We start from the raw sequence: 15,236 nt of genomic DNA, 5'->3' as shown, positions 1-15,236 counted from the left end.
TCGCTTCGAGAAACGAGGGTCAGAGGGGAGGCCGGGGATCCATTACGATCGCCAGCTTTGCAGCGGGCGTCGTGTCAAGGTCTTCGCTGATGAATGCGAGGCATAACCGGAACGTTGTATACGGCGCCTAATGCGGGATCCCCGGTGATATCCATCTCGTTACGTAACCTGAAACTCCAGAGCATTGCTAGGCTTTCACCGTCACTTTTTTTCTTCTTAATTGTGCATACCGTCTTGTGAATCCCTTTTATGTGCGGATACACTTTGGCGTTATCGCTTTCACCTGTAGCCCGCCCCGTCATGTAGTTCATGCCTATACAAGAGGGAGCACCAGATTCTCCCTTCAAATGTCAGATACTCGTCGTCTTCCATCGCCAAAATAAAACAAAGAAAGATTGCGTTTGGTGATTGTTTTTGGGCTTCTAAGTAAGCAGGAATCATTGCTTGCACAAACGATAAGTGTCCCAAGATCTTGAATTGTAGCGTGAAGTGACATAGACAGAGACCAGAAGCAGACAGGACTCGCCCACCTTTCTATCCTTTTGCAATGAGTGACCCCTTCGAAATTGTCGCAGGCTGCAACGCTCTTTGATTCTGCTGTAATTCATGCCTGAGCTTTGAGCATACAGCCAGCCCGAGGTTACCTGGCACCAAACTCAGCCTGCGCCACAAAGGGAACCAAAATGATCACCTCAGTAGTTCACACTGATCCGGTAATTGTGAATACCTTGTGCCTGCCTGTGTATGACACGGAAACGAGAGTGTTACACATCTACGCGTTATCTCCGGAAAAATAAACGGTTTTAGCTGCACGACAGCATCTAGTCAATATCGTTCAAAACCACGACATTTTAGGACAATTGTAGTATAACTCGTCCATTTGACGACATAACTATTTGACATCAAACGCGCCGTGGTTGCTCAGTGGCTATGGTGTTGGGCTGCTGAGCACGAGGTCGCAGGGTCGAATCCCGGCCACGGCGGCCGCATTTCGATGGGGGCGAAATGCTAAAACCCCCATGTACTTAGATTTAGGTGCACGTTAAAGAACCCTAGGTGGTCGAAATTTTCGGAGTCCTCCACTACGGCGTGCCTCATAATCAGAAAGTGGTTTTGGCACGTGAAACCCCATAATGTTTTTTTTATTTATTTGACGTTAATGCTGAAAGTATAGGAGAGTTGTGTATTACTCAAACATGTAGTAACGAGTGGACCTCAAGGCAGCCATTTTGGCACAACGTAGCCAAACCTGGCAACTGGCGTAGCATGGTAGAACCACGCACGACACACCGGTCTCTACATTTCCGACACTGTAGTCCCACCCTCTCTGTCTCGTTGTAGCGCCTTTCATGTTTTCGCGTCACGCTTCTGTAATTTTGAGCTTATCCAAATTTTTTTTCCGCCTAACGCGTCTACCCTATTAGCGCCAATCTCGGCACGTAACTGCCCACACAAGTAATGAGAGAGAGAGAGAGACGAAGTTGGCACGCACCCGAAAGTAACGCGGTGCTGGAATAAATCCCAACTTTCCTTTTCTTTTTTCTTTTCTTAGACTGTACCTCCAGCTCGCGCTTTTACGCGGAAATCATTCGAATAATAGATGTTCCACAGCTGTGAGTTGTCGATTAGCTCGCCCTCGCACTACCAGCTGCTAGCCTTCTAGTCAGCCGAGTCGGCAGGGCGATCGTCACGGAACAATCGATGACGGCCGTCACGGAGTGATCGTTTAGGAGTTCCCAGACGCCTTGAGGAACTTTCCTTAAACTGCGGAGCTTTCGCTCCTACGAACCTGTTCAGTGGTTTCTTCGTGGCTTCACATTACCCTTCACGTAAACGTTTTTTTTGTTTTTGTTCCTCACAGCTGCAGCTTTTCACAAAGCTCGTTAGTTTGACCGCGACCTCCAATATCACGGCGGTGGGCTAGCGCTTTCGGCGTGCATGGGACGTCGTGTTTTATACACCTTGTCGAAAGCCCCCAAAGCAAGGCTGTCCCGCAAAAGTTATTGAGAAAGGTCAGTCCGGCAGCGATCTACTCTGCTCGGAGTGACGTCACCGCGGAGCGGGTCTGTGCGTGTTTGCGTCCGGGTGGCGTGCGTCGCACCTTTAGGCTTAGCCATGGCTAGCGTTGTGGTCGCGATGAGGATGATGGCGATGACGATGAGGAACCCAACGCTGACCAGCAGGCAGCGCTCCATCTTCGTCCGCCGGTTCCACCAGGAACGGCCACTGCAAGCGTGCGAAGATAGTGCGAGTTTATGACGCTGCATGTGTTGAGCACAAATGGCGACGAAACTGCAGGACTATAGCACCAAGAAGTCACGACAACAAACGCCTCTAAGGTAAACTAAAGTGTACAATTCAGGGACCAATATGTCACGATCTCGGTGCTGTAGTGCATGCATTCAAAAGGCAGGGCGAACAAGCGCGTAGCCGTGGTTATCGCGACATTTTTTTTTCTGTAGTGCGTGATTGATCATCCGAAATCGTGGGATCGTTTTCATTCAGCTTTGAAGGCGAAAGCCTGAAGTTACTCGTTGCAATGGTTCGTACCCGAAAAGATCGGCGTCTAGTCGAGTGGTTCAATAAATATAATCATCAAGTCCAGTGGGTCAAAAGAAGCTGACGAATGATACAAAAAATATCATCCTCAGCAATGGCTCATACCCGAAAAAGAAAGGAATGCGGAACTGCTCGTACACTCCGTAGGCAAGCAAAGATGTTATGGCTGAATATGAAAGAAAAAACGAAAAAGAAAACACAGGACGAAGAAAAAGAAAAGAACAGAACAAAGAACGAAAAAAATAAAGGACGAAAGAACAAGAAAAGAGATAACAAAGAAAGAATGAACAGAAGAAAGAAGGAAAGAACGATGGAAAGAAAGAAATAACCTTTACACAGTGCGTTAGGTGCTCGCATGTGTCGTTAAGGAAATGTACCTACAGCGCAATAATTTTACTTGACACTGCAGCTCGTTATGTCCTGCAAGAAGTGTGAACCCTCCGATCGGATAACTTGTTTCATTACCACGTGTGCAGCAGGCTCTCGCCTTTACGTGTTACGGAAGTCTAACACGCTGCCACTTGTTTTTTTTTTATCCCTGTAGTCGAAGAAACTAGAGAGTTCAAGTCAACGAATGCATATTATTCAGTTCCCAGCTTCATAAACAGATTAATTTCGCTCGGTTTATTGCATTCTTATCGACTAGCGTACCCATTGATACATCCTGTTGATAACGTGCCCGGTGAGCTAAACTTGGTGCCCTTGATGAAGGTTACCCCTTGTGAAGTTCATCAAACCGGCAAGCAACATTGCTGTACGCAGAACACGTGGCTCAGAAAGGAGAATAAAGAAAGGAAACGAGAGAGAGAGAGAGAGAGGGAAGGATAAACGATAGGCAGGGAGCTTAACCAAGGCTGCGCCAGTATAGCATAGCTATTCGCTATGCTAAACTTCAAGCTATAGGCAACAACACTTAGTTTGATTTCTTGGCGTATCCTCCCTCCCCTTTTTTTCCCCTCTTTTCCTTTTTTTTCGGTAATCCGGCGTGTCAGACGCCCTTGCCACGCCGGCTAACGCGCGTGTGTTGACAGACCGGGGTGGGGTCTGTCAACAGTGGCTTTGACCTTGTACACAGCGTTCTTTACTCTCAATTCGACACGCTAACAGATTTTCCCCCGTTTCCGCGTCCTTCCTCCTCCCACCCTCTCCCCTTTAGAAGGTGTATGTTAGCTTTTACGAGTGACCGGTAGTTCTTAAAAAATGGTATAAATTCCAAACTGCTTTGGGAATACGGGCCGAATATTTGATACAGTCGCCATCGCTCACGTTTCACATGGGGCAGAATGCAAGAGGCCGGTAAACTACGAGGAAACCTTTTTTTCTCGAATAGGAATGCTACAAAGAGTCAGTTGATCGATGCAAATAATGACGTTGGTCAAGCTTTATGCACCATAGCATGTTTTAGAAGCAAAAATAAATAAATAACTGAAATTTGAAGGTCGAAGACCGAGGAAGCGTTTTCTTCACTCTCAGGTCCGTACATGGATGGTCGAACGCCGCGCAGGATGTTTTCGAAGGGATGTTTTTATCGGCATCGATTGCTCCGAAAAAAAAAGCAAAGACGTACCGGAAACTTTCTTTTGACTTATCTATCGGTCTTCCTCGTTGCCTATAGGTGCGAGCGTTTCGTGTTTATCCAACACACAGCTCGGCAGCGAGAAAAAAAAAAGGAAATAAGAAAGAACAGAAAGAGGTTACGAGAAATGTGCCGCAAGGTTTCCGGGCTTATACTTTCGTAAGATGTGGCCTCTCGCGAGTACATCCGAACGTGTACAAATCTGTCGTACCGCGCGCGAGAGTGTTTTTGCCGTTTTGATGGAGCACCACGTTTCGCTGGGCAAGACGCGAAAGTAGCGGCCCTCGACCGTGCATCTCCCAGTCGCACTTTTCCGAAACTCGGGTTCGGCGCCATCTCGGACCTCGTGTTGCGTCAACTCGTAGCAGCGTTACACACGGAGAGAACGCTTTACCTCAACAACGTTAACACAACTTTCGGAGAATCGTTGCAGTGTGGAACTAGCCCTTATACGTTTCACAGATGCTGCTGCTCCTTGTGTATTTTGTTGATTTCGCCACTGCATTTCGTACGGCTCAGCTCATTGCTTTCACTATAGTTTCCTAGCAACCTAGCAACGGACGATGTGTGTGTGCTGTGCTATGTGCTCTCTCTCTCTCTCCCTTCCCCATTTTTCATCGCCCCCATCCCTCTCCCATGTGTGGTTAACCTGCCTGCCTTTCCTTCTCCACTTTTTCCTTCCTTCCTTCCTTCCTCCTAGCAACCTTCTCATATACTTTTCCGTTTTACATGCTGCGGCATTCAGGTAAAGTGTCGACATTATTTACACGACGTGTGTTCCTCGTTTACAATTTTTCTTGCAGTTCGCGAACCTGGTTAGAGAGAAGCCCGGCCAGCAAGAGTACAGTAACATCCGGTGAATCGGAGTTATGTCGTACGTCGAGGTCTGGTGGGTGTCTATTTTGCTTTGCTACAGTGCTGTTGCAGTGTTTGTCTGCGGTGATCACCTCTGCGCAGCTTTTCAAGTGTAAAGTGAAGCACGGAAAGGTATACAGTCCGGCACAGACGATCACGGGACACGGGATTCGCGAAAGAGTTCAGTTGTCGCGAAGCCCCAGCAGGGAGCTTCGAAATCACCGTCTCTCTCCCACTCCCCCTCCCCACGTGTGGGGTATCATACTGGACAATGTCCGGCTAACCTACCGGCGTTTTTCTTCCTCTATCGCTCATCAGTGTGCAGTAACCTTTGAGAACGAGACACCATGTAATAAATTAGAAGCGGCGTGCCTTATTAGCGGAGAAGAAATTCATATCTGGTGCGGAACTTAAATGTTCGGTACACTTTTGTGGCCGAATGAACGTTTCAATACTCCTCAGCCTACAGGACAAACTTGGGAAGATTGTATCGGAGGGGCGAAAAACTTGGGACCGAAGGCAATTGCATTTTCTCGTATTTTCCAAGAGAGAGAGAGAGAGAGAGAGAGAGATAGATAGAGATAGAGAGAGAGATAGTATGCGTGTGCGTGCGTGTGTGTGTAATGGAAACTCATTAATAACGTTGATGTCTCCCAAGTGCTACAATGATGAACGTCGATCAATCCGGACATATTGAGCCAGCCATGCGTGTCATACACTTGAATTCACGTGTGCGCGATAATAGGTTTCCAGTAGCCGAAAAATCTTGACAAATACAACTTCATTCTCGTAATTTGACTGCGGCAGTATATTAGGGGAAAACATTTTTAAGTTACCCCAAAAATCGAACAAGGTTGCTAATTGCGTAGTCACATTCAGTTTCTTGTCAGCGTTGAACCTTGATTTCCAAGCAGGTGTGCCCGCCGCGGTGGCTTGGTAGCTGTGGTGTTGCTCTGGTAAGCACGAGGTCGCGGGATCGAATCCTAGCCGCGGCGGTGGCACTTCGACGAAGGCGAAGTAAAAAAAAAAAGAAAAGCCCCGGCGTTTTATGCATTGGGCGCAAGTTAAAGATCCCCCGGTGGTAAAAATTAAGCTTTAGTGCCCCACAGTGGCGCGCCTCTTAATTAAATCGTGCTTTTGGCACGTACGACCCCAGGATTCATTCACTCCAAGCAGGTATAATCCTTGCATATTGTCTTATCTTACGTGAATTTGTTACGTTGTGTACAAGAGTTCTGCAAAAGGCGTATTTACATATTACTCAATTTTTGGGATTCACGTGTACCATATAACTTTTGTCCGATTTAGATGTACTATTATATGCAATTGACAGAATTGTCATCATTTTTTGTTGCTGTGTTATAGAGCTGTGAACTTCATAGTTTTGTTTTCTGAAAATTTGCGATTTTCGCCAACATTTTATAAAAAAACCGACAACCTAGACGAAAATTCGAAACCAAAAGTCACTGTAATTTAAGTTTCTCTTTTATATGCAAGAAACCTCGTCAAATTCAGTGCAGTGGTTGCCGAGAAAAGCGAATTCTTCTTTTGCATGTATTTATATGGAAGCACCCTAGCTAAAGCTTCCCCTTAACGTCATTTTGTCAGGGCCTGACAAAGCCAAGTACTCGAGTTGAAACGCTGACTCAAGTCTGAGACACCCCTCGTTGAACCACTGTCGATCGCTTCCGGGCTTATGCATTTTATCTAAGCAGGCAGGTTTACCTGTATGCTTAGAAAGCTTAACTCAAAGCAGTAAGCACTGTAATAGTAAGTAGTGTGCAGCGAACAAGTGCCATTCGTGCAATCATTCTTCTTCTACTTTCATGTCTCGAAAAACTGTCTCCACAAAAATTTGTTTAACTTTCACGACGCCATTTAACCGAGGGTTTAACCGTTTAACCGTGATTAAAATGCAAGCGTCCCCTAGTCTTCAGTCTCAAGACGTGAGCGTAGCAACCATTCAGGAAGTTGCGGAGCTTCATTTGCTTTCTTTACAAAAAAAAAATTATTTTCACGCCCGTGAGCACCGTATATCATCCACATGTTTACAATGTGAGAAAAGTGCGCGACATGTCGGCCCAGCGTGCATTAAACACATGCGCGAGTTAAGAACGGACGAGGGATGGTGAATGCAGCGAAATGCGATACCTCTATAGTGGACTTCGAAGCAAGGCGTTCCTGTGCTTTTCTAAATACCGCCTGAATGAGCTTTCGCGAGAGGACACCCGCTCCAGTTCTCGTGAAAAAGCACAAGACTTGGTGAAGTGAATTTTTTCCGAAGCTTTCCACATTCATGTTAGCGGCGAAGCATGTGTAAGCCTTCCCTCTATTTCTCTCCTTCCGAAGGAGATTGCCTTCCTATCGCATTAATTGCAATCCCCGCTGCGCATGCCCAATTCTGTTGATTCTGTGGTTTGAGATAGCGGCGGAGCATACGAGTTATATACGCTGACTGAAAGAATAAAGACACTTTGGTTGTTAGTCAGCGTTGTTGTCTGTATCCCTTCACTCGTCCTGTTGTTTAGCGCTGCTTTTTATTGCTCCTAATCATGAACCAACCAGCCCAAGTGCGTACTCTTCTGAATTTTTCACCTTGCGTTACAGGACGTGATCTCCTCCCTCGAAAATGTTCTCTGCCTCGGTGCTTCTCTAATTCCAATAACTCCATAGCGACAAAATTTATCTACAAGTGTCTTCTATGTCGTCTAGACGGCAGGAGAGCCCTCTTCATGCAAAAAAGGAAAATAAAGCTTTTTTGTCGTAACGCACACTGAGTGCACTTTCTTTTATTTATTTACCGACGCACCACTCTATCACTGAGCTGGTCGAACCATTCTGAAGCGCTTCCAGAGCAGCCATAACGACGTTGTGGTCCTCGAAGAGGGTGCCTGCTGTTTACATTGGGCTAGTACGCTGTCGGTGGCAGATAATCGAAGCTTCGCTTCTTACTAACCCTCGTGCCCATACTGTTTACTTTTCTCTATGCATCGCTTCTTTTTTAAGGGTTACGCTTAGCTACTTTATTATAACATAGAACTGTGTCTCCTCTTGCGGGAGCTTGCCGATGAAGGAACTAACCTGAATGACTTCATCGCTCGCGAAATATTTGAAATGGCGTGGAAAGTATAACGACTGCTTTAAGTGGGGCTGAGTCATTGTTGTCTTTGTTCGGTTGGTGGCTCGACGCGCCGAAGAGAATCGTTCCTAACAATCCGCAACTTGTTTTGCCTCGTTGTACGTCCTCGCGGTATGTGGCTCGCTCACTATGACGCACTTCGCTTCACACTTGAATGACCAGAGTTTGCGGGCTGCTTTTATAAACGTCGAAGCTTTTCTAGAGCTCTGGCGACTCTCTGTCGAATAACTGAGACGGAACAGACCACGGGCTGCTTGCGTACACGCCTGAAACGTGGACGTCCGCACGGAGCACAAAGGGACGGAACACAAAGGGATGTGCTTCGAAAACCGGCGCTCGATCTCCGAAACTCCTATTTGCCCGACTTGTTTCTTTGTGTCCTTTCAACGACTCCTGATTTTCCGGCCTTCAGCTATTGAGCTCGCGAGTGCGAATTGCTTTAAGTGTAACCGCTGCTGTTGCTTCCTCGTATGTGTTTTCGTTGCTTTTTGCACTGCACCGTCCATGTAGGAGGGCGCATCAGAAAGTCTTTGTCCCTATGGTTTTCTTGGCCGAATTACGGCTATAAATGCGAAATCAATATATCAATTCCCAGCGGTGGACCTTTCTTCGACCGACCCGGCCTCATCCGCTGGTAGCTCTGCAGCATGCCGCTGCTGTCAGTTGTTGAAGATGTCGGTTGTACTTCACACGTCCAGGGCGTACGAGCAACGAAGTGTGATTCGCTTTCTGTGGAACACGGGACGAACGCCCATCTACACCCACAGGGAAATGCAGCCCAAGTATTGGGAAAGGTGTCCCGCTCTGAGAGATGCGAGGTGATGGTGGTGGCTTGAGTTCCCAAAAGGCGATAAAGCCAAGACAGTCCGACGGTGGTTCCACAGTCAGCCAGGCGAATTCTACCACAGAGGCATCTCAAATTTAGTGCAGTGATGGGATAAATGTCTGAAATGGTGTGGAGACTATGTGGGAAATTAGCTTAAGGTGCGTGGAATAGTACGTATGTTTGTAATTACCTGTATGTACTTTATTTTGGATAATAAAAAAGAGGAGCAACGACTTTCTGATTCGCCCTCGTACCTCCGCTCATTGTTTGCATTACCATCCGAGCAAGTTCTTTTGATTTTTTTGTGCATGCTGCGGCCTTGTTACCTTTGTAATACTTGTCAGCTTTAATTGTAAGTGATTCCCGTGTGAGGATTTTCATCGAGCAAGGTCTACATGAAAGCGGAGGACTATTACTGCCTTCATTTGACCATCGTTAGTCAGCACCCAATTAATTCTATTAGTGTTCAATTCTCAGAAGCACAGCTGCATCAAATTACGCATATGGTCGTGGTCACGTCTTTCCATTGAACTCTGCGCCCACGTCTACTCGCCCTTTTCCTCTTGCGTCACGTGGTCTTACATTTCGTCTTGCGTCCTAAAAACTGACTGACATACGTACTGACAGACTGCACGAGCACTTTCACATTCCGACTGCATAGGAATGCGGCAACCGGTGCCGGAATAATCATAATATTTGGGGTTTTACGTGCCAAAACCACTTTCTGATTATGAGGCACGCCGTAGTGGAGGACTCCGGAAATTTCGACCACCTGGGGTTCTTTAACGTGCACCTAAATCTAAGCACACGGGTGTTCTCGCATTTCGCCCCCATCGAAATGCGGCCGCCGTGGCCGGGATTCGATCTCGCGACCTCGTGCTCAGCAGCCCAACAACCGGTGCCGGAAGTCGAACCTCGACCTTGTAGAGCGGACGAACGTCCATGTCGCCTATACAGCCACACAGGTGGCCACTTATCCTCCTTCATGTCATTACGGCACGCCATTCCTTGTTGGAAAAAAACCAGCCGTTCCGAATGCTTCGCTACCTCAACAACCTGTTCTGATTAGGCTCGGCTTCGCAAGTAATATTTGTGTTTGAGGAATTCTTACTATTAGAAAAGTTCCATCACAGCCGTTAATGAGCCCTGTCGTAGAATTGAGAAGTAAAAGACGTGCTGTAGAGTCTAGAAAACCAGGCGGTGCCGATGTTGGCGACGGTTGCAAGCACGATGGCTGTGCAAAACAGCTGCAGCAACCATTTCCCTTACGCGCGACGAACTGCCATATTGTCCGCACATGAGCCGAGACATATAGCTGGACCACGGACTGTAGTGCCCACACTGGGTCCCGCACTAGGATGGCGCTTTTAATTTTTCTTTGAGGCATTGGTCTCGACGAGATGCTTTAAATGTGTATGTTGTATGTATATTATGGGCGTACTGTATATCATGTGCGTATCCTTTCATTTATCGTCGCGTTAACCTGGGTTAGCGGCGCAGTAGTTTCGCTAGGCATGCCTCGTTAATTTTATACAGTGCTGAGAGACAAGTGATGTGCAGAGTACTGGACCAGTTGGACAATCGTCCACTTTCAGAACTAAAAGCTTTAGGCCAATGTTTCGAAAGAACATCCGCGTTGAAGGCCTTACTCGCGCTATTAAGGTTCTTGCGGTCTACGGGGCTTCACGACAGACTCTAGGAATGCCGCCCCCTACCGCTCTGCAGTGTACGCGCTTTGTTCGTGCTTCTCTCCCTTTTTTTCTACCTCCCCCTTCCACTCTGTTTCTCTTTTTATCCCCCTTAACCCTTCCCCCTGCGCAGGGTAGCCAACCGGAACTACCTCTGGTTAACCTCCCTGCCATTCTCTGCATTATTCTCTCTCTCTCTCTCTCTCTCTCTCTCTCTCTATTAAAAATCCTATCCGTATCTCCCTAACATGCGAACAATTTTGAAGGTTTCCTCCAACTGTGTGCGGTAATGTGACGAACTAGCATGTTCGGGTAAACATTGAGAAAGTTGGTTTACATTAAATTTACAAGTTTCCCTTTCTTTTCATATCGTGCGTTCGTTTTTATCCCTGCGCACCATCCCGCCGAATGCGTCGCCTCCATTCCCAGTGGGATGATTTTGTCGGCTTTTCTAACCCCTATCCCCCATCCCCAGTGTAGGGTAGCAAACCGGAGACGCATATCTGGTTAACCTCCCTGCCTTTCCTCTTCATTCTCTCTCTCTCTCTCTCTTCTCAGCCTAACACTGCTGGTGGAAACGATGCTGAACGCTCTCGGATGTCTGCAAATACACCCTCACGTCACTGCCATTTATCCGCCACCCTTTCACCGGGAGCAAAAACGAATTCCCGAGTCTCCTCGACACCTGCTAAAGACCTGCCCTTCGCGACATCTTGCATTCACATTCCGCCGGCCCTGAAATAGCGTCTCCGAGGAGGGAGCAAACGTCTCTAATGAGCGGTCGCCACAATTAGCGTCGTGAAAAACGAGCGTGCCGTCGCGTGATCGGTACGAAAGCACAACGAGCAGGACAAGGAACAAGCGAAGCCGCGAGATTCCACTCACCAACACCTTAGCCGGGAACCCGCAGGTGCGCAACTGACGACCGCAAAGTAAGCATCCCTGGCGAACAAACAGCATCCAACGGCTTCGGCGAAGGCAGGCGCCAGTCTTGTGATCGAACATCAAGGAACATCGCGCAAGCACCACCTCCGCGTTCGTGTTTCTTCTTGCGCTTTTGTTCTGCCTTTCTAAGCGCGTATACTCGAAGCCGTCATTAGGTTGCCGAGTGCCTGACAATAACGCGCCGCCTTTTACTTTGTGTTTTTTTTTTCATCTGCATGCTCACGCCGATGGACGCGCGATACGTGTTTGCATTTCCTCTGTGGCCTTTATGAGCTCTGTTGTTGATAGGCTGCCGCTTGCTCGGGCCTTTGGGGATCACGTATGTCTTCGCGTACTCGCGGCAGTGACGTTGAATGCGGTGGTTTACCGGTGTAAACGTGAGAGGCGGCGAAGGGAGCGGGTAGTAGGAAACGGAGATTTGCAGCCGCGGTGAGGAGTGTCAAGAGAAGTCGAACGTGACGCCTCTCTCTAAGTGGGTGGCATATAACAGAAATGACTGTCTCGTCTAAATAGACAGAGTAGCTTGCCTAATTCAATACCAGCGTCCTTGGGCTTGCTGATTTATTTCGATGAGTTGATGAGGTTTCAGGCTTTCGTGAACCTTCTTTTCTTTTGCCCCCCCCCCTTTTTTTTTCAGGTAGCCTGGCGGTTATGTTGAGTTTTGCGGGTATTTTCGCATGGTCGAATTTGAGAGATGCTTTCAAGTGCTGGTTTCATTCCCACATAAAAATCTTCAAGAACGGAGAAGAGAGGGTAAGCTTGCCAGCTTCGTTTTCTTGTGCGCTGGTCATTAATTCTGGCCATAGCTGATAAAAGAGTGACGTATAGTGAAAGAAGAATGCGGGTAATGACCACTGGTCTGTTTCAGCGTTCTCCATGCTTAACTTTTACCCGTGGCTTACCTAAAGTGAACTACTTTTTTTTTAATTCGATAGATGCTTAAGCTCAAACGCGACGTTACCTTGTTTCTTCAACGGTCTCTTCGTTCTCATTTGCGCAGAATTCTTATCTACGGCGAAGTTCCATGCTCATTTATTCCTGCACACTTCGCGAATCTCAAGTCGACACAATAACGGCTCGCACCAGCCTAACGGGAGGTTGATTCCCGTTTGCGTTCGCGGAAACAATCCGGAGAGGGGAGCTCGTTTATCACGGCCAAACACGAAAAAACAGTTTGTGTTTCTATCGGAAGCCGGGAAGAACAAATCAAATGTTATGGCGCCCCCGCAGTTTCGACCGGTCGTACATCCAAACAAAACGGCCCGTCAAATGCGAGGCCATTACGGAGGCACCATGGACGACTACTGGCTCCGGCCCAATAATCCAAGGCCGTACACACAGCCACCCGCTCGATAAAGAGGCATTAATAATAATAAAACACAATAACAAACAGGAATGTCGCTTATGATATACAACTTCGATGTCCCGCGTGTGGGACTCCCTGACGTCGCCGTTTCACAAGCCGACAAACAGCCCATCAGATCCTGACACGCTAATAGGACAAAGGAACGCACTCACTTCTACATCATTTCGCGGGGTGTTTGAAAACGAACATGGCGCTTCAGTGAAAGAAGAGGTTTGTGCTCGACCACGGCAACCCCGTGTGCAACCTCAAACGGCAAACAATGCAAGAACTAGACACGTACTGAGAGAACATATGACACGGGTGCTGTCGTCCATTGCCTTAATCTTTGTCCAGCTTTTTTTTTGTTGTTATGTCAGCACTGTAATGTCTTTTTAGAGCGCAGCTCTTTGGCGTCCGTTCCTGGGTTTCGCGTCGTCGTCGTCGGCGTTGTCGTCGGCCTCGTAACCAGCTCCGCCCCCCTTTCATCCCCCCAGCGCTAGCAGCGACCGACTGATACCGCTGGATGCCGCTGACGCCGCTAGAGAGTCAAGATAACGTGACTGCATAGAACACCGTCGCCGCCATGCAGAAAGAGGAGGAAAGGGTCCCCCCCCCCCCTGTTCTTGTGTGGCGGATAGGGTGCTCTTCAGTTGCCGACGCGCCGGTTATTTCACGTAGGCCCCGGCACGTCGACGAATACGTGACCACCTTCGCACGGCTAGACCTGGTTCTTAGCGCTGCGGAAGCGAGGGTATCATATTGTTTGTGTCGGCATCGGCGGCGTTGTCCCTGAAACCAACTCCGCAGCTGGGGTTGACTCACTATCGGCGTCAGCGGCATCAGTCAGTCGCTGCTATCTCTTCCCTCCTCCCTTTATCCTGTTGTCCGCTTGCTGCGCGCGCTTCTGCCCCCATCGTTTGCCGCTGGGTGTACACGCCGCCCCCCTCCCCCCTCTTCCTGCGAGTCTCCGGTTGTCAAAGCGCCGGCTCGAACTTAATTCCTTTCTTCGCTCCTCCTCCAATGCAACCCCTGTGCGGTGGCAATCAGAGAGCCAGATCGGTGGCGGCGGATCTGTATATGTGCACCGCCCGAGCCGAAATTGCCGCTGCCGTTCGCCCTGTGCGGTGGCAATCAGAGAGCCAGATCGGTGGCGGCGGATCTTCCTTCATGACTGTCAAGAACTGTTAGTGGAGTCTTTGTTAAAGGAATACGTGTGAAAAATAAAAAAAAATTCTGTGATAGCGCATACAAGTGTTGCTCGATTTCTTTGCCTCAATCTATCGAAAAGGTGAAACAGCTTATTTGCTGCGCTCAAATTTCGCATTAGGAAGTAACGTAATCGTCGGTAATTTTTTTTCTTTATTCACGACACGCAAGCGCAACTGCAGTTCAAATGAAGTCGATGAGGATAGCAATGGGGGCTTGTTGGTACGGCATGTCTTATTTTGTTATAGCGCAAGCTTGACACGGACAACAGAAGGCACAACAGAGCGCTGTGTGTGTCAGACGTGCCTTCTGCTGTCCGTGTCAAGCTTGCGCTAAAACAAAATAAGATATGCAGTTCAAAGGCGCGCCGAGCTCGATGATAACGCGCGGCGCCGAAAAAAAAAAATCCCTCGCCGGTTTCATTAACTTCGTGACATTTTTTATTATGACGGCTGACAACAACGACGATGAAGTCGCACTTCCCGATGGTCCGGGAATCCCTCACGCCATTTTTATTTTATTTCTCTTGCAGTAGCACTGAGACCGTATACATGCGACACCACTCTATTTTGACCCATCGAAACCGCCGAGAACATGGCGTCCGTGAAACGGGGGCGCACGTCATCGCAGCGATAGCACAAACTTCAGCCTATAGAGCGGCTATTCGCCTCAACGTCGAAGTGGCTGCAGCAGCTACAGAATAGAGAGCTTTAGTTTAGGGGACGCAAGCGGCTTGCGCACGCAAGAACTAGGGGCGACGGCACTGCGCATGCGCAGACGCTGACGTAAGGGTCCGCGCACGCGCAGTAGCGTCGCCCCCCGTTCTTGCGTACGCAAGCCGCTTGCGTCCCCTAAACTAAAGCTCTCTAATAATTCGCGGCGAAACCCGACGCATGACGGCGAAGGAACGTGCGGATAAGCGTGAACGCTCCCTTCACCCTGACACTTCAGCGTGAAGCAAGACACCGGACTGTGCATGCTGTTGATGGGGGCAGCGGATCTGTCCTACAGCCTTCGCGAACTATAATACAGCACGGGTACACAGACAACGGCAAGCAGAGTCGGATGAGCATACTTGAAGACAGGAATCAAAAAAG

At 48.4% G+C, this 15,236-nt stretch overlaps 1 protein-coding gene across 2 annotated transcripts in view; it reads right to left on the bottom strand.

Annotated features, from left to right (window-relative positions):
• Positions 1–15,236, bottom strand: part of LOC139056177 (neprilysin-1-like) — a 106,671-nt gene that overhangs the window by 51,821 nt on the left and 39,614 nt on the right. For both annotated transcript variants that reach the window (XM_070534166.1, XM_070534167.1), the window contains one exon: positions 2,102–2,226. In XM_070534166.1, coding sequence (XP_070390267.1) covers positions 2,102–2,226 — 125 coding nt within the window. The remainder of the gene's footprint in view (positions 1–2,101; positions 2,227–15,236) is intronic.

Source organism: Dermacentor albipictus, chromosome 2 (assembly GCF_038994185.2).
Source record: "Dermacentor albipictus isolate Rhodes 1998 colony chromosome 2, USDA_Dalb.pri_finalv2, whole genome shotgun sequence".
Lineage (NCBI taxonomy): Eukaryota > Metazoa > Arthropoda > Arachnida > Ixodida > Ixodidae > Dermacentor > Dermacentor albipictus.
This window is presented reverse-complemented; position numbering and strand designations above follow the sequence as displayed.